This window comes from Drosophila biarmipes, chromosome 2L (genome assembly GCF_025231255.1).
Source record: "Drosophila biarmipes strain raj3 chromosome 2L, RU_DBia_V1.1, whole genome shotgun sequence".
Taxonomy (NCBI): Eukaryota; Metazoa; Arthropoda; class Insecta; order Diptera; family Drosophilidae; genus Drosophila; species Drosophila biarmipes.
This window is the reverse complement of record NC_066612.1, coordinates 16,376,817-16,393,262: the sequence shown is the minus strand read 5'-3', so window position 1 is coordinate 16,393,262 and position 16,446 is coordinate 16,376,817. Positions and strand designations below refer to the sequence as shown.

The 16,446-nt window shown below is 42.4% G+C and overlaps 4 protein-coding genes across 4 annotated transcripts; 1 reads left to right on the top strand and 3 right to left on the bottom strand.

Moving 5' to 3' along the window:
* Positions 1-1,912, top strand: LOC108033440 (uncharacterized). Its single transcript, XM_017107769.3, has 2 exons — positions 1-784; positions 1,387-1,912. Exons 1-2 carry the CDS (start codon positions 15-17, stop codon positions 1,709-1,711), a joined length of 1,095 nt encoding a protein of 364 aa, XP_016963258.1. The 5' UTR covers positions 1-14; the 3' UTR covers positions 1,712-1,912.
* Positions 1,913-5,947: 4,035 nt separating this feature from the next.
* On the bottom strand, positions 5,948-8,491 carry LOC108033271 (protein croquemort). The gene is made up of 4 exons (XM_017107536.2): positions 8,054-8,491; positions 6,987-7,783; positions 6,753-6,846; positions 5,948-6,692 (listed from the first exon to the last, which is right to left on the bottom strand). Exons 1-4 carry the CDS (start codon positions 8,480-8,482, stop codon positions 6,567-6,569), a joined length of 1,446 nt encoding a protein of 481 aa, XP_016963025.1. The 5' UTR covers positions 8,483-8,491; the 3' UTR covers positions 5,948-6,566.
* A 575-nt stretch (positions 8,492-9,066) lies between these two features.
* On the bottom strand, positions 9,067-11,094 carry LOC108034311 (protein croquemort). Its single transcript, XM_017109181.3, has 5 exons — positions 10,928-11,094; positions 10,562-10,864; positions 9,691-10,502; positions 9,537-9,627; positions 9,067-9,481 (listed from the first exon to the last, which is right to left on the bottom strand). The coding sequence occupies exons 1-5, from the start codon at positions 11,054-11,056 to the stop codon at positions 9,275-9,277; spliced, it is 1,542 nt and encodes a 513-aa protein (XP_016964670.1). The 5' UTR covers positions 11,057-11,094; the 3' UTR covers positions 9,067-9,274.
* Positions 11,095-12,462: 1,368 nt separating this feature from the next.
* Positions 12,463-14,886, bottom strand: LOC108034242 (phosrestin-2). Its single transcript, XM_017109093.3, has 4 exons — positions 14,654-14,886; positions 13,286-14,093; positions 12,779-12,908; positions 12,463-12,720 (listed from the first exon to the last, which is right to left on the bottom strand). Exons 1-4 carry the CDS (start codon positions 14,760-14,762, stop codon positions 12,673-12,675), a joined length of 1,095 nt encoding a protein of 364 aa, XP_016964582.1. The 5' UTR covers positions 14,763-14,886; the 3' UTR covers positions 12,463-12,672.
* Between the last annotated feature and the right edge of the window lie 1,560 nt (positions 14,887-16,446).

The following is a 16,446-nucleotide window of genomic DNA, read 5'->3' as shown; positions in this document are numbered from 1 at the left end:
CGAAGTGGGCCAAAATGGATTTCACCCTGCTGACGATTGGCCTCGTGCTTGTGGCAGCTGCTTTTACACCAGCCCGCTGTCAGGTGGCCTGCAATGTGCGGAGCGGTGCTGTCCGCCAGAAGCGCATCGTTTTCAGCAGCCCGGGAACGGGTGAGATGACCAAGTTGGATACTTGCCAGTACCGCGTGGCGCCGTGGAGCGGCCAGGTGTGTCAGGCGCGCCTGGATTTCGAGCGCTTGGAGCTGCCGCAGCCGCAGTTCAATGCCAGTTCCGGACTGCTGGCGTGCGTCGATTTTCTGCAGATTCGGCATTTCCGGCTCTGCGGTCGCAACAGCGGTCAGCACTTGTATTTCCCACTGCGCCGGGGTCAAGAGCTGCAGCTTTTGTTCCGGCTGGCCTCGCCCCTCGGCCGGCAGTCCACCTGGCAGCTGACTCTCACCCAGCTGGAGTGCCCCAGGGATGTGACTGCTTTGAATGCAAGGCAACCCGAGCTGCAGGCACCAACTGTACGGCCCATCCTGCCCTTTTTGGGCAACCTCTTGCCGCGCACCATTTTCGGCGGACAAAATGGCATAGGCTCGGGATCCGGCCCTGCCGCCCAGCTCATCAAGACTCTGACCTTGCCATCCGTGGCGGATCTAGAGTTGCTGGCTCCCTTGGGCTGCGATCAGTACTTCAGCACCACGACGGGAGGCATCGTGAGCTTCAACTTCGCCGGCGGCGTCTACATGCCCAACATGAAGTACTCCATTTGTGTCAAGGGAGCGGCCGACAGCGAGATAAGGTGAGTGAGTCAGCCAAGCGACGGGAATTTATAAAATCTATTTTAAATTCAGCTATCTAAAGGGTTGGGTAGAAAAATACTTGCTTTTTTAATACAATTTTTACAATATTATAAGTTAAAAAAGAATAGAATTTATACTAAGCATTAAAAAAGCAGGATTTTAACCGCGTTTTTGCTAAATCATGTTTGTCTTAAGAAAACAAATCATTAAAAAAAATGTGCTCATATTAAAAATGGTAACTAACTTTGTTAACTAAAGGCATTAAAATTTAATGACACATTTTTTAAAATGAAATTACTTATCTAAATAGCTTTACTTTAAAACCCGCTAAACCTAAAAAATGGTATGTAAAATCAAGTCTATGTTGTCGTTTTGGCTATGACATGGGATGAGTCATTAAAAATCCAAGTAGAGATAAGTCTTTAATTTTATTTTACACCAAAACTTAAATTTCTTAATAAAATATTATTACATTATGTCAAAAGATGTAGGAAGGTGAGTATGTAGAACAATAAATGTATATAAATTATCAATTAATATTTGTTCTACTTATAAGCCCGTGAATTAATTAATAATATTATGTGCCTCCTTGAAATAACAGCTACAAGATCGATCACTTTGAGCTCTCGAAGGCGAACTCCGAGCAGCAAGGACCGGCCTACGACACGGACTGTCGCAGCACAGTGTTGACCCCTTTGCGTGCATCCGACTACCTGGGCATCCCCAGCGCCTACATGGTGGCCAGGCCGGAGCTGCAGGCCACTTACTACTGTGGCAGTGGTCTGGCCGGCCAGGAGCTTGTGGCCCGACCACCGTTCGTGCTGCGCTTCGCCAGTGACTCGCAGTCGAGTGCCTCCGAGACGGGCTTCCAGCTGACCTACACGGTCCGCCGGTCACAGGATCCTCCGGTGACGGCAGAACTGTAAATTGGCATAAACAAAGCCGCAGTCTCAACTAAATCAACGCACACAAGTCAGCCGGAATTGACATTATTAAATGCTGCAGTGATACTCGCACTGTGAGCCAGGACATTCCATGGCCACGGATTTGCCTTAATTAAATGCCCGGCTCCGGCATTAAGTCACATGTATCTGTATCTCAGTATATGCAAATAAATTATGGAAAGCCCAGTGGCATAAATGGCATGTGGTTGACAATTATGGCAATGCGTAGGGGAAACGGGTTTAATGGAATGTGGATAGAATTTCATAGTTGATTATTTTGATATATGCAGAGCAATGTGGAGCTTCAAATAAGAAAATAATGTGGAATATATGCAGAGTTTTGACTTGGAATGCGTTTGTGGAGCTGCCTAATTAGGAAATTTAATGGGAGAGCTATTGGCTGAAGTTCTGGTGATGCCATTTGCAATAACCACGATGCCATATTAATCTTGCAGATATGTCAATAATTTAGTTATGACAAATTAATACAGGTCATTAAGTTCAAATGCATTTCATTAGTTATGTAGTCAGTAGCCAAATTTGAGAGATTTCACAACCGATATGTGTTCAGATATTATTTTGTATATGTACAAACTTAAAGACTTTATTATAATGAGAAAAGCTTAAGGTCATTCCTTAAGATCAGAGCAACTTTCCCAGAGTATTTCCCCACATTTTTGGCAGTACTGTTGGTAACTTAAATAAAATAAAGCCGGCAGCCAGCCCACGTGGATATTTACATATATAATTGCAAAATGCTGTAACTTGTTTGGATATTCCGTTGAAGGTTCAGCCCATCGCCCCTCAACTGCCCCCCCAAAAACTTTTCACACATGGCTGCAGGAGCGGATGCAAAAGCTTTTCCAAGGGGGCTGGGGCGCAGTGACATTTTGATGCCGACACAGCTGCCACAATTGCCAGCCCATGTATTTTTAATGAAAATTTAACAAAATTTCTGCGGTTTAAGTGCGAAAATTGTTGGGTGCGTGCAGCGCAGGTGGCTGATCGATATAAATACATATTCGGCGGAAGCGAACGCGGAAGTGCGAATTTTTGCGCGATTCAGTTGACGGAACACATGTGCAAGCTGCTGCAGAATGTTGGCCAAACAGGGCCTTAGGCCAAACGGATATGAAAAGGGATAAATTCAGCATTAAAGGGGCCTTGTTAAGTGCCTGGTAAACAGAATGAAATTGCATTTGCATCGATGACCCGAACACTGGGGAAATTGCCTTTCAAATATGCATAGTCATATGCTCCGACACGATGCCAAACATTGTGAGCCGGCTCGTTTGGTCCGACGTCGAATACTTTCCCTCTCGAATTTATGTAGTCTCTCTTCTTTCTGGCCAACACTTCTGCTCGTTTAACGTTTCTATCCGGGGGCAAATTGTTTTTGTGAAAGATGCTCCAGCATCTTGGGCCTGCCTTGGACACAACCTTCGCCTTTGGCTTTCTGCCAGATAAAAAAGGAGGTCTTAAAGCCTTGTCCATAGCCCGCCCGAACTGGTAAACCATCTGGGGAACGGAGCTAGCATTACATATTGCATTCGGGCTTAATGGTCACTTCATAAATGCAGGCAATTAGAACGCTCGGCACACACTGCGTATGCGTGCTGAAACTGCCATGTGTGTTGGCCAGGCGCAGTTTTAATTGCGGAATTTCGAGATGCCAGCGAATAACTGAGTTATTTAATTAGTTGTTGGCTTCAAACTAGGAGCGCGCATATTTTATTACATGCTGTTTTTCAATTAGCCCCCTTCGGTTATCAATTCACTGGCTAAATATTAGTTTAACAACTGTACGTATGGTTTTATGCCCGGCTCACAGTTTTTCCAGAAAATGTTGGCCAACTGAAAACTACAAACATAAAGCCATAACCAATTCTATTTCATGAAAAGCGGAGTGGGAGGAAATTCTTCCATGTTTTTTAAATTGAATTTTTAAATTTTTTCCCCAACACGTATGTAGTGATTTTTTCTCCGTTGTTTTGGAGTTAGCGCGAAATAGTCTATGTTTATTTAAGCATTTTTTCGCGGCAGATTTCCCCGCTGATGCTGTCAACTTTTTAGCTCTGACCCAACGCCAGAGGACCAATGCAATTTGCGCGGCTAACAAAATGTAAAACGAGAGCCTGATCCATTGCACATGGCATAGAAAATTGTAACACAAGGTCCCTTAAAAAGCCAGATGCGGTTTCAACAGTGTAGTTAAAATGTCACGAATTATTAATGGCAATCGGATTTGTTTAGCGGTGACTTGGTACCTAAATGTAGCATACATTTTTTACTATTCTTTCACAAACATCATTGTGCTTCGCCATGCGTTTTAGAATTCTACCAATATTTTATCAACTAATTTTTATACCAAAAAGGTATAAATAAATGATGAAGTTGGGTGCTGATACCCCAGTCAAAAATAAAAACAATCCCTGACATTAATTTAATGTCAGCCTTATCGCGGCTTGAAGCACAGGCATTTTCACAAACTTAAATGCCAATTAAACAACATTAAATTGTGCGAAAAATGAACCCCACAACAAGTCCTTGAGCCGAGAGAGAGACTGTCAACATGACAAAGGAAAAAATTAAGCAGCTAAACAGGGTTTTATGGACGGCCGGCAGAAATAAACAAACAAGTGGGGGGCCCAGTGGAACCTCTGGAAAATCTGTAAGCCAGGGCAACACGACACTGGGCCAACTCACACCCGAAAACACACTCGGTCTTGGCCGGCATACAAAGGCGCTGGACCAGGCCCAAGCCAAAGCCAACAACATAATCTACGGGTTGTCAGCAGCCCAAAAGACCATAAAGGCAAGGCAACGAGCTGAAGGTCGATGGACAGGACAGGGGTAAAGCCCACTCAAACTGGGTGGGCTGGGGAAACCAAACAAATTAGTATGCAAGTCAGGCAGCAGATTAGGACACCGAAGTTTTCGCGACATAAACGGACAGCAGGCCACAATGGAACACCCGGACATCCCCCACCAATCCGTGCTTTCAGGCTCTTTTTTCTTGGTTTTTCGGATTTAGCCAAAATAATGAAGTCGGTCACTGACGCGATCTGTTGCTTGTTATGCTTAGTCGAAAAAAACAACAGAAACATTAAAAATGTTATGGCAAGGCAGGTGAATACAGGGATTAGGTCTGTTGCTACCCAGTAATTTTGTAACTTGGTGCTGAACTTCTTAAAACTATGTTCTAAATAACAAAATAAATAAAACGATTTTCTTATTCTCTGACTCTTAAAATAATAAATTAGGCTTACAGTTAATTTTTGAAAATACACTTTACAAGGAATTATACGCTTTCTATGGCCTATTCTTAGCCCAAAATGAATATACCCAAAACCCATTATTAAGTGGCTACCACAAGCATTAAAAAAGTATTAAAATGTCAGCCCGTCTGCGTACCTTGACAACCAATTTTCCAAAATTAAACGTTCTTGTTGCTGGTCACCTTTTTCTTTTAGCTGGCAGTCTGCCTCCTTTAATTTCATTTCTGTCCTTTTGGAGCGTTGGTTAAACATTTCATAAAAATTCTACGCACAATTGCGCATAGATGTGGTTGCTTGACTAAGAAAAGAAAACCCAAAAATAGAGCAAATCCTTAGTCAACCCTTGAAGAGTCGCTTTTGACTAGTAAAAGTAAATAAAAAACGAATTATTTTCAGAAAATAACCAATAGAATGCCTTCAATGTCAAAAGAAAATGTGTCACAGAAAAATAAATGGGGGTTTACTAGAAGAGTCTTTTAAATTTTCGTAAATAAATAATAAAGTACAGAAGCAGGCTGTAAATCAAATGCTGGCCAACCATATTAAAAAGAAAATCTAATAAAAAAATATAATGGTAAATGAATAAGCTCAACACAGAAATGATAAACTAAGCTTGTTGAAAATAAATTTAAATATATGTGTTGGAATCCCTTTATTTGACCTGCCTTGGGCAACTTGTCAAGATTAAATTTGTAAATTAAAATATGCAAGCATTCTTGTTTATTTTATGGGCAAATAATGAAAGTATTTTGTGTTTTGATCAAAATCAAATGTTGACTTTCAGCCAATGAGTAAGAAAAACTTTTAAAATATAATAGGTAAATAGTTTATTTAATAGCAAGGGTTTTATCAAAGGTGTTTAATTGCACATCCACCTAATTAGCTAAAAAAATGTGATTAAATTCGTTTGGGTTTTTTGGTTAAAAATACTTTGCATGGGTTATTTGTATTTATTCATGGCAATGCTCTAACCATGTACTTTATTACCCCAGTTTTCTCGCCCCGTTAGAGATTTTGTTAAAGTTATGGCCGACACATACAGGCAGTCATATAATTTTCATATTTTCATACATTGTTTAACTTGTTCCTTCGTCCTTTTCGTGGGCCACAAACAATGTGTGTGCAAAACGTAAGTTTGCGTGCCTGGTGCATATAAATTAGTCGCTTATAATATTCTTTTGGCATTTTTCAAATTTCCAGTTCGGTATTTGCCGGCTCTGCCTGGCGAAAGAGTTCGTACGCCGTAAAGTATGCAGCTTACGTGCTCAAGGACCTCCCCTTCTTTCTTCTTGGCATGGCATGGGCGAACAGCAAAAAACAATTATTAACATATTAATAAATTTTAGCATATTTGAAAGGCCATAATTTAGTGTAATTCTAGATGCCCTCAGCTGGGCAACACCTGAGCGAAATTGGATAATCTAGACGAGCACGTAATTTACGTTTTTTATGGCCTGGCCTTAAAGAGCCCTGACTGATTGTGGCCTTAAACAATGCCCGAAATTTCCCCAGTGATTTGCCAAATTAGTGCTTTGTTAGCGCTAGCAGTCTTATCAGATTCAAGTGCACTTGACTTGGGCCTTTGTTCGATGTATGAGAAGTAAGCCAGTTATGATAACTGATAATCCCAGCACAAGTAAGCCGATTCCTGTGTACATTCCAATAATCGCAGCATTTAAGGCAAGCTGTATTTAAAAGGCAGTATCAAAAGTACTTTCTTTTTATAAAGAATAAGTAAATCCTACCTTTAATAGGCTTGTGAGGCCTTCATCTAGTTCCGCATGAATTTCCATGGTGAAGAGAGGAGCATAGTGATCATAGGCCACATCCTTGAATAAGCTGTATAAAAAAAAAAATACAGTAGTCAGATAAAATCAGATTGTTATAGAAAATAAAGTTTTGCAATAAAAATTAAAATCATTTGTCAAAAAAATTGATTAAGCTTTAAAGTTGTAGTCTAACTAAAACTTAAGACTCACTCAATCGCCTCATCGCGCACCACTCTCGTGCTAATCATGAGCTGGCCCCTCAGGCTCAGTGGAATGCCAAGAGTGGGTTCCATTATCACAAACATTCCGTGCTCGGATTCCCGTGGTCGCAGGCCCGTGGTATTCTCCCTGTACATTTCGTCCGTGAGGTAGAAGTGCGGGTGAGACATGTAGAACGGCCCGTTGAAGGCTGGTGGGCCATAATCCAGGACTCCGTTGCGGGGACACTCGCGACTCTTGAGGCAAAAGCACTTGGTGTCCGGCGACAACTGGCCATTGTCGAGGGTGAGATTGGTGGACTCATAGCGCCACACGTCTATGCCATCGACAGTCAGGTTTTCCTTGGGAAAGAGGTTCAGGTAACGCGCTGCATCGGGTAGGAAAATTGAGGTGGGCTGATTCCACTGCCTCTCCGACGACCAGAGCTCCCCCGTACTGCCATTCACCTTGCCGCACTCACCGGGATAATAGCCGGTTGTGTTCCGTCCATTCCACAGGAGAAGATCTCCCATCCGACTGAGATCCCCACGGCCAGTGTGGACTGTAAAGTTCCCCTCGGCCGTCTTGGAGTTATTTCTCTCGTAAAACCAGCCAAATGTGTTGCTCTGAACCGGCAGCAAGGGCGAATGCAGCTGCTCCACAAAGTCCAGCAGATGGTCGTAGTAGCCGTCGAAGAGCCACTGACCAGCCGTGTGGGCTATGTGGGTGGCGCCGCCCTCGCGATTGAGGGCAAAGTTCACGACCTTGCGCAGGATTCGGCGTAATCGGCGCGAATAGAATGCAGCTGTCTAAAGCGGATAGCGGGATAAGCGGGATTACTCGATGTGGTGACAGATACTCAGATACTCTGTGCTCTAAATAAACATGTGAAAGTTTGCAGCACCGCATTAAAGTTGTTTTTTAAAAGTTAACTTTTTTACTTTATATACGTATTAAAATACTTGAATAACTGACAAAATTTATTGAAAACATTTCGTTTTCTAGACGTTTAAGTATAACTTATGGAACCCTTTTTAGGTGCTTCATTGGCTCTACCAATAATTTAGAGTCAGACTTACCAAAGATGGAAAATGTGGCGCGACGACTACGTCCTCCAGGGAGCCGTTAGATTTTTCGGGGAGAAAGTGCCAGGTGCGTTTTCCGAAATAAGTCACCTCCGGCTGATGCCACTGCAAATCTTCCTTCACCTTGAAGTCACTGAATGTGTACGGTCCCAGCTGCTCAAAGTTGGGCTTAACGCCCTCGGTGTTCAGATGCTCCGGATTAGTCCAGTTGAAGAGGTAAACCGTGCTGTATACCGGCATTGGCGTAGTCACCCAGCGTTTGTACATGAAGGAGTTAGGGGCCAAGACCAAAAAGCTGCGAATCCATCGCCGAGACACAGCTGGCCAGGCTGAGGCCAAAAATATGCCCACAAGCAGGATCAGGCCTCCCAGGCTGAAGACCCAGATCTTTTTCCGGCGGACACTGCAGCAGCTACAATGCATTGCCTTCGATCGATTTTTGCAAATGGTACGCCATTCCCTTTACCCAGTGTTATATATAGGCGAGCCCACTTTTGGAATTCGTTGATGTCCAATCCCTCAAGATCCAGATTAGATTTCAAGAGCGCTCCCCCCGAATTAACTGCTGATTTTCTATTTTTAAATCTTAACTTGGAACACTTCTGATGGATTAATCGTTAAAAGCTTCCTCAAAGACATTGGCTTGCGAGCGATTGATATCTTTGAAAGCTTTACGATAAGAGCGAAATTAATCTAAATTAATCAGCATTCTACTTTTTTGGTAGACTGTAAAATTTATTGTTTCATTATGGTTTGTTAAGTTTATTAAGACATTTTTGCGACTTTAGATGAGCGAGAAGCTAATTGAAACATAATTGACAAACTTTAATGTTACTTCTTTAAAATTACTAAAGCACACTATACTATATTTCTCTTGCCATTTCGATTTTCAATTTTACCCATGGTTAATATCAAGAAATTATCAAAGCAAACAAGTTTGCTTATAAGGAATTGTGTTGACCCTAATATAAAGCCCAAGAATTATTTTTTTACAGAAACACATTAAATTTTATAAGTTTTCTCTAATCTACTTTTAATCCACTGATTTCATTCATTTATTTTATGTTTAGTATATCTAAAAAATTTTATAAAATACCCAAATTGGTGTTTTACGCTTATATTATAAAACAAAAAAATGAATACAGTTAGTTATCACATTACTTGTTTTAAAAATCACATTGATGTGCTGTTTTTGTTTGAAATGTTAATACTAAACTACAAATTTTGGTCGAATGCATTGGCCTGTGTTTCCGGTGGATTTGGACTCTCCTCGTTGTCCTTGAGAGCTAGTCTGTCCGATTCAGATTGGCCATACCATTTTCTCTTAACAGTGAGTATGACGCCAACGGCTATAAGAATGCAGCCCAGACACAGAAAACCCACCCCAGTGTATCTGCCAATCGCAGGCAGATTGAGCGCCAACTGGATAATATTACTCGTTAATAATGTTATGTGATCATATTTTTTTGAAACTTACCTTGAGTTCAGAGGCCAGAGCTTCGTCAATCTCCGCCCGACTGGCGGTGGTGAAAAGAGGAGCATAGAAACTGGGAAGGCCCTTCAGTATGCTAATGGTAAGTAGAAACCAAACTTTAATAATAACTCACGAAATGGTGAGTAAGATCACTTACTCAATACTGTTATCCGCCTCTATGTACAAGGTGATCATCACATTGGCATTGACCTTCAAGGGCACGCCCATCTTGCGCTCCATGATGATGTAGAAGTTGTTCTGATCGTAGTTGGGTTGGTAGCCGTTGATCGTGCTGCCATAGCTCTCGTCAGCGTACATAAAGTGATCCGCCGACAGGTACATGGGCGCTCCGTCGGCACAAGGTGCCATATCAGTGGCCCCGGTGGACGGACAATCATCCGGCTGTCTTTCCAAAGGACACCAGCACTTCGTGTTGCCATTGATCTGACCATTGTCGAAGGTATTGGGTGTTATTTCGTACTTCCATCCCGTGATGCCCTGGATCGTTTCACTCTGGCCCGTGAATTCCAGATTTATGATCCGACAAGTGTCCGGAATGAAGATGGTCAAGGCCTTCTCCTTGGGCTCACCGGGCACGAAGAGGTCTGAGGTGCTGCCATTGAGCCGTCCACACTCACCGTCGTACCATCCTGTGTGGTTTTGGCCCTTCCAATACTTGATTTCACCCATCTCCTTGATGTCACCCACTCCTGTGTGCACGGTGAAGGGCCCCTCGAAGTCCTTGGATCCGTTGCGATGGAGGAACCAGGCAAAGTGGTCATCTTCGATGGCTGGCACCAAAGGATTGTTCAGGGTCATGGCGTAATGAAGGAACTCGTCGTAGAAACTGTCGAAGAGCCATTCGGCTGCCGTGTGGGTCACGAAAAGATGTCCTCCGTTCGCATTCAGGGCCTGGTTGAACATGAACTTCAGAAAGGCGTTGCTATCCCGCATTTGATTGGAAGCAGCCTTAAAAATTAAATGTGATTAACGAAAAAGTTAAATTAATTTATAACTGATTTACTTACCAGCGAAGGCAAATGGGGGGCAGTAATTAAATCCGTTTGCTTACCACCAGACAGTTCTTCCTCCCAGAACCAGGTTCTCTGGGGGTTGAAGGTCACCGTGCCATTGTCGTGCCACTCGACGTCCATCTTCCTTCTCTCCTCCCGATAGACATACGGACCTAGTTGTTCGAAAGTTGGTTTCACTCCAAAGGCCTGGACGTCTGCGGCATTTGTCCAGTTCCAAAGGTACATGTAGACATACAAGGGTATAGGCAGTTCCTCCCATTTTTCAAAGGTCTTCGAAGTGGGCGTCAGGGGCAAGGACTTTTAAATAAATCGTTAGTGCTCGTCATTTATTTTATTTGCACAACCCCACTCCTCACGCACCTTCATAATCTCCGAGTCTATGAAGCCGGGCCAGAATATAATGGCCATGAGTCCCGAGACCGCGAAAAGGGTTCCTAGTCCAAAGACCCAGACCTTTTGCTGGGTCACTCCACAGCAGCTGCAACACATGATGGGGCGAAACAAAGGCTTCCAAGCGACTGTCCAGCGGAAAGTAGAACTACTCTTTATATTCATGCACCACTTAATAGATTATCCACTAGTAAATAAAGAGGCGGCTAATCAGCATGTTTACTGTAAGAATTTGCCTGGGCTTTTGTTTGCCCAACTGATAACGCGGGGTGATTGGGATTCGAGTGTATGTATTGGGTACTGAGGACCTTGCTTAGTGCAGACATCTGCAGCGAATTTCTTGTGGGTGTTGTCTTATCAGCCAGACTAACAGGAGTAGATGTTTGATACCGCCTAACACTAGCTACCAAAACCACTTGGTAACCAACGTCAGCTCGTAAGTTAAAGAAATTGTCAGACCCTATATTAATGTTTGAGCAACGTATGTCATAGGGCATTTCCCTTTTTTATTTGTTATGATTCTTTCATAAACACTTGATATAGAGTAACTCCTATTTCGCATAATAAAAGTTCTCAAAACTAGTTGATTAAACTATTAATACGGTCAACTATTTCTGCCTTGAGTCCCGCCATCTTATCGGTTGCATAGGCTAGTTGTGTGTTTAAAATGCGATTTTACTGTCAAGCATTGTAAAACAACACTTCCAAAGACGATGATCACCTAATCTGCCTTACGTAAAATCGATTGGGGCCATTATGCGAAATGACTTTGACTAATCTACCACCTGGTGTTCGTTTGTTGCTCCAAAGTGATTGGCTACTTTTCGAGCTGTATTTTCACCACCATGGTGACCGAACAGTAGGAAAATTATTGGGAGCCAATTAATATAATCATCGTGGCCAACTGAAAGTGCCAGAAACCATTTGGCTGTAAACATGGCCAAATTAAGTGGTTGCTGCTCTTGGGGAAAGGCAAAACGAAATATGCAAGTTTAAACTTTAAGCTGCAATCTGTGATGAACTTTCAAAATTCACCTTAAATCTGACCATATTATATCAAATTATCCCTTAACTCACGACTTAGTGCAGTAAACTTCCTCCACCATCTTCCCATGAATTAATTAGGCACCCTCTCAGCTCCTTAGAGTAGCAATAATTGGAATTACTTAGCCACGAAAGCAATGGCTGCTATCAGCAATTGAATAGAATGGACTGGCTTCAGTTGATTTCCCCACTGCACTTCAATAAATACATAATCAGCAGACGTTGCAAGATATCAAATGCCTAGGAAATGAGGAAATGCCTTGTGAAAGTGCATTAATAGTGGGCATGTGTGCATTCCATTCTAAAGATTGAATGCTATCTAGACTGTTCCTTGAGTAAAATTCAACACAGTTCTAGAACTCGTTAGTAGTGATATTTGATAAACAGAAATTTCACATTAAATTATGCTATTAGATTTCGATTTTCAGTTCTGGGCAACACATTATTTGCAAATTCATAAATAAATTCTGTTCATATTTAATTGTTGGTTGAGTTATAAATATAGTACACATACACACATATATGAATATTGGATTTGCTATATAGGAAAAGTACGACGACTGCAGTTCAGAACATTTCAGCAACATCAGCATTTTTTAAGATCCACAAACATCGGGTAGACTTGTAGAAATACGCCATTTTTTGTCATTAGTTGAGGTAGCCATTTCTGTTTAGGCCTCGATGGAGCCCTCGGCTTCCAGTTGAGCCTTACGGCTTGGCTGCAAAAGGATCAGTTTTTAATTGATTTAACAGTGTTTGGAAAGGATTTTCTTGTACCTTCGGGTGCATCAAGATGAAGGGCAGCTCGGCGCAGAGCTCACCGCCCAAGGCTCCTAAGAAGAGCTTGACCTTCACAGCGTACGAGACAATTATGCCAAAGGCATCCCTGGCATCCTGAGTGGCAATACTGAAAAAAGATATTTTAATAATGTAAGTCTAATTAGCTAAAACATTTTTTTCTTTTTTAAAAAAATGCTTGTTTTAGAATAGTTTTTAAATATTTACATTATAAAAAATGTATGATGATTTTATGCAAATTTTAAGCTATTCACTTGCTGATAGGGTTTATTATAAATCATATATAGTATTGTCACGCAAAAGAAAAATAAAGCATTGTACATACTTTACTTGTTACATACTTTTGGGCACCTAAAATAGCATTTTAATGTAACTATACATTTCCAAAAAATAGTATTTCTTTATAGAATTTAATGAATCTAATGTATACAACATAAATAGCTCAGAATTTGAATTTTTTCAATAATTTACTTGTTAGCTACTCACAGTGTGGTCGAAGCCAGGGCCGTGTCCTTGCGCTTGATATCCCCCTCGACGGCGATGCCCGCGCGGTCGCAATTGGCCACCAGGGTGGGCACCAGGTACATGACCTTCTGCAGACTGGAGCCCGGGTTCAGGGGGCATCCCTCGCTCGTCTCCATGAAGGCGATCGTGTTGCGGAACTGGCCGTTCTGGAAGAGCACCACATCGACGCCCTGCTGCACCATGGCCTTGACCTTCTTCACCACTTTGTTGGAGTTGTTGCGCACGCAGATGTTCACCGAGATCTTCTCGCCGTGATGGTACAGCTGCTTGTCGAGGGTCACCTCCAGCTCGAGTTCCCCGGGCGACAGGAGGAAGTCCTTGCGGACGACGGTGCAGGGCTGGATTCCCTGCTTGGTGGGTGCGTACTGCACCTTGCGGATGCCCAGGTTGATGGTGCTCCTGCGGTGCGAACGATCGCAGTCACTGTCCCCGGTGAAGATCTTCACGAAGTACTGCACTCCGCAGGGCTGGCTCTCGTCACTGGCCTTCTGCTGGAGGACCACCGAGGCCGGCGAGCTGGGTGGCATCTGCATCACGAAGGGATAGGCATTCGAGCCGAGCTTCTTCAGCAGGCGCTCCTGCATCTTGGTCAGCTGGATGTCCTGCTTCTGGGGCGGGCACACCTGCTGCGAGACCAGGGTCAGCTCCTTCTGGAACCTCAAGCCGATCATCTCGTCATCCTCGCGGCCGTAGCGGAAGTTGCAGACCAACTGCACGAAGATCTTGCGGTTCTGGCGCACATACTCGTCGTCCAGCACCACGATTCCGTCTGCAAAGGGATGATAATTAATCGGTGATGACCGAAACTACGGCCGAGCCACGTGATTTGCCTGGTCACGTAACTAATAAGCCTGGTTTGCCGCTAATACAGCCGCCTTGGTTTGCATAAATTAGACGAGAATTTAATTATGCTCAAATTGGAGTTCGTCTTGCAAGCAGGAAAATCCCAGTTCAATGGTACAAATATATGTAGTTTAGATACAAGGTAAAAGTATCTGCAATGCAAACTCAATTCAAACCACAGCTTGAAATATTTGAATTAAACAAACAATACAGAACTTATTAAGCTGTATCATTTTTTTTGTTTAAGTATTTAAGTATCTAGGACATTACGAAAAATATATAAGCTAAAACAAAATGGAAAATCTTTGCCTCTTTTGTTTTTTTTCAATTTAAAAAAATGTATATTTTATATATTTAATAAAATTTGGCTCTTTTGTACTCTTTCAAAAAGACCGATTTATTTTAGGTATCCCTTATGTAATGCTGGTACTATGTACATTTTTCTTTTATATTAATTCCACTTTTTGTGTCCTTTGTGATACCTACCAATAGGCTCCACTTGCGTCACGGAATCCACAAACTCACGCCTGTTCATGTAGAGCGTGATCATGTTGTTCGGGGAACATTTCTTGAACACCTTGAAGTTGACCACCATGTTGAAGCCGTTCACTCGAAAGTTTCTCGGAAGGTAATGTGAATAATTAAAGACACTTTCACGTTTCGCGCTCGTTTGCTCGGGATACGCCGCGTTGCGTGGTCCGCTTGGCTATTAATTAGCGCTCATTGGCAATCCGGCATTTATACCTGGCATTGTGCCACCTGTCGCCCCTGTAAATTCAATTAGCGGCGCAGCAGAAGTTCAGCAGTTCTCCGGCAGGAAACTATACGGCTTCCGCCACCTTGCTGCGCAGTGTCTTTGATATTGACATTGCAGCCGCCGAGCCAAATCGATGGCTTGGACATTAAATAATGGGCGCACAACACGGCGTATTAGCAATGCAGGCACAGGGTACAGAAATAGCCAGCCGAATCGATACAGTCTGCGTATTTGGGCTTGTCGTTCCCCCAATATGACGTATTTATACACAACTATTACGAGCTCTCCGCTCTTCCTTCCCTGTTTACGTAATGCTTTTTAATTTAATTGAGGCTTTTACAGTCGCCTACTAAGTACTGATAAGGAGGCTGCTTTTATGCTTATAGAGTGTTTACTATAAAGTTAAATAATTGAGGGCCAACAGCAATATTTTGTGTAACTGATGCCTTTTTCTAGTTATCGGTATTTGAATTACAGGTAATTGGGAATATAAGATAATAAACACGGCATAAAGGTTTGAATTGATTTAATTTACTATTTGGTTTTTGATGTATCTTTCGTTCAATTGCCGCCAAACAAAATATTTACCCTAAATTAATTCCCATCGAGTTACTTTTTTACATCATCACGGGAGTCGAACAAAAAGTAGGGAGTTTAACTTTAAAAAGCATTGCAAAGCCCACTTTGAGTAAATAACGAGGCATTAGCACTTAAATCCAGCAACTGTCACTTGAGGCACCCGCTCATTCAATTATGTAAAAATATTCCGTGCAAAGCTCCTGCCACCCCACCGTTCGGTCATTTTCATTTTATGCAATGAAATCACATTAGCATAAAGTAGGCTACTTAACAAAGTCAATGAACGTAATTATAATACTCCTGACATTAAAAATATGAACAAAGTTGTGTGAAATATATTGTCCTTTATTGTGTGGCCTGGGGCCGGGACAGTGTGGACAGTGGGCTGGGGTTCTCCCCAACTAGATTCGCACATGTTCGTGTGTGGAAAAGTGTGGGAAAGCGGCGGCGGACAGTCGCCAAGGGCCCAACAAAACCGACAATGAGGCCCTTAATAATAGCAAAACTTTGGCGCTCACGACGTGTGGGCCAGCAGGAAAATGGCGCTGGTTATGGGCTTGTCTCTCATTTAAATACATTACAAGTGAACTTTCCAAGAGGCGTGGTTACGGCCAAGTCCAGGACTTGGCAATATGTTGTAAATTGCGTGTGAAAGGGGAAATTAAATTCAATTAAATTGGAGCCTCAAGTTTTGGTAAGAATCCATTCTTCTCGGATGCCACAGAAATCATCTTCAAAGGTGCCTAAAAGTATTCATTAAATGCAATGCAGTCTTTTAGTCAAAAATATGTTGCTGCATACTTTTAGACACCTTTTTAGTTGAGTTAGTAGTTAGTAATTTCTTAACTAACTTGCTTCAGCTATTTAAATCATTAGGCAAATATTTGTCAAGTGTATGAGAGCTTATGAGTGTCTGTTAGAGGTTAATATTGCGATTGCTGGC

Bases quoted from the DNA above. Each gene is read 5' to 3' on its own strand.
- LOC108034311 (XM_017109181.3), bottom strand. From the start codon at position 11,056: ATGTGTTGCAGCTGCTGTGGAGTGACCCAGCAAAAGGTCTGGGTCTTT. The intron at 10,865-10,927 runs GTGCGTGAGGAG...TTTATTTAAAAG, and splicing joins TAGACTCGGAGATTATGAAG to TCCTTGCCCCTGACGCCCAC. The intron at 9,628-9,690 runs GTAAGTGATCTT...ACTTACCATTAG, and splicing joins GAGGCGGATAACAGTATTGA to CATACTGAAGGGCCTTCCCA.
- LOC108034242 (XM_017109093.3), bottom strand. From the start codon at position 14,762: ATGGTGGTCAACTTCAAGGTGTTCAAGAAATGTTCCCCGAACAACATG. The intron at 14,094-14,653 runs GTAGGTATCACA...ATCCCTTTGCAG, and splicing joins GACGCAAGTGGAGCCTATTG to ACGGAATCGTGGTGCTGGAC. The intron at 12,909-13,285 runs GTGAGTAGCTAA...ATCTTTTTTCAG, and splicing joins GCCCTGGCTTCGACCACACT to TATTGCCACTCAGGATGCCA.
- LOC108033271 (XM_017107536.2), bottom strand. From the start codon at position 8,482: ATGCATTGTAGCTGCTGCAGTGTCCGCCGGAAAAAGATCTGGGTCTTC. The intron at 7,784-8,053 runs GTAAGTCTGACT...TATCCGCTTTAG, and splicing joins CGCCACATTTTCCATCTTTG to ACAGCTGCATTCTATTCGCG. The intron at 6,847-6,986 runs GTGAGTCTTAAG...TTTTTTATACAG, and splicing joins GTGCGCGATGAGGCGATTGA to CTTATTCAAGGATGTGGCCT.
- LOC108033440 (XM_017107769.3), top strand. From the start codon at position 15: ATGGATTTCACCCTGCTGACGATTGGCCTCGTGCTTGTGGCAGCTGCT. The intron at 785-1,386 runs GTGAGTGAGTCA...TTGAAATAACAG, and splicing joins GCGGCCGACAGCGAGATAAG to CTACAAGATCGATCACTTTG.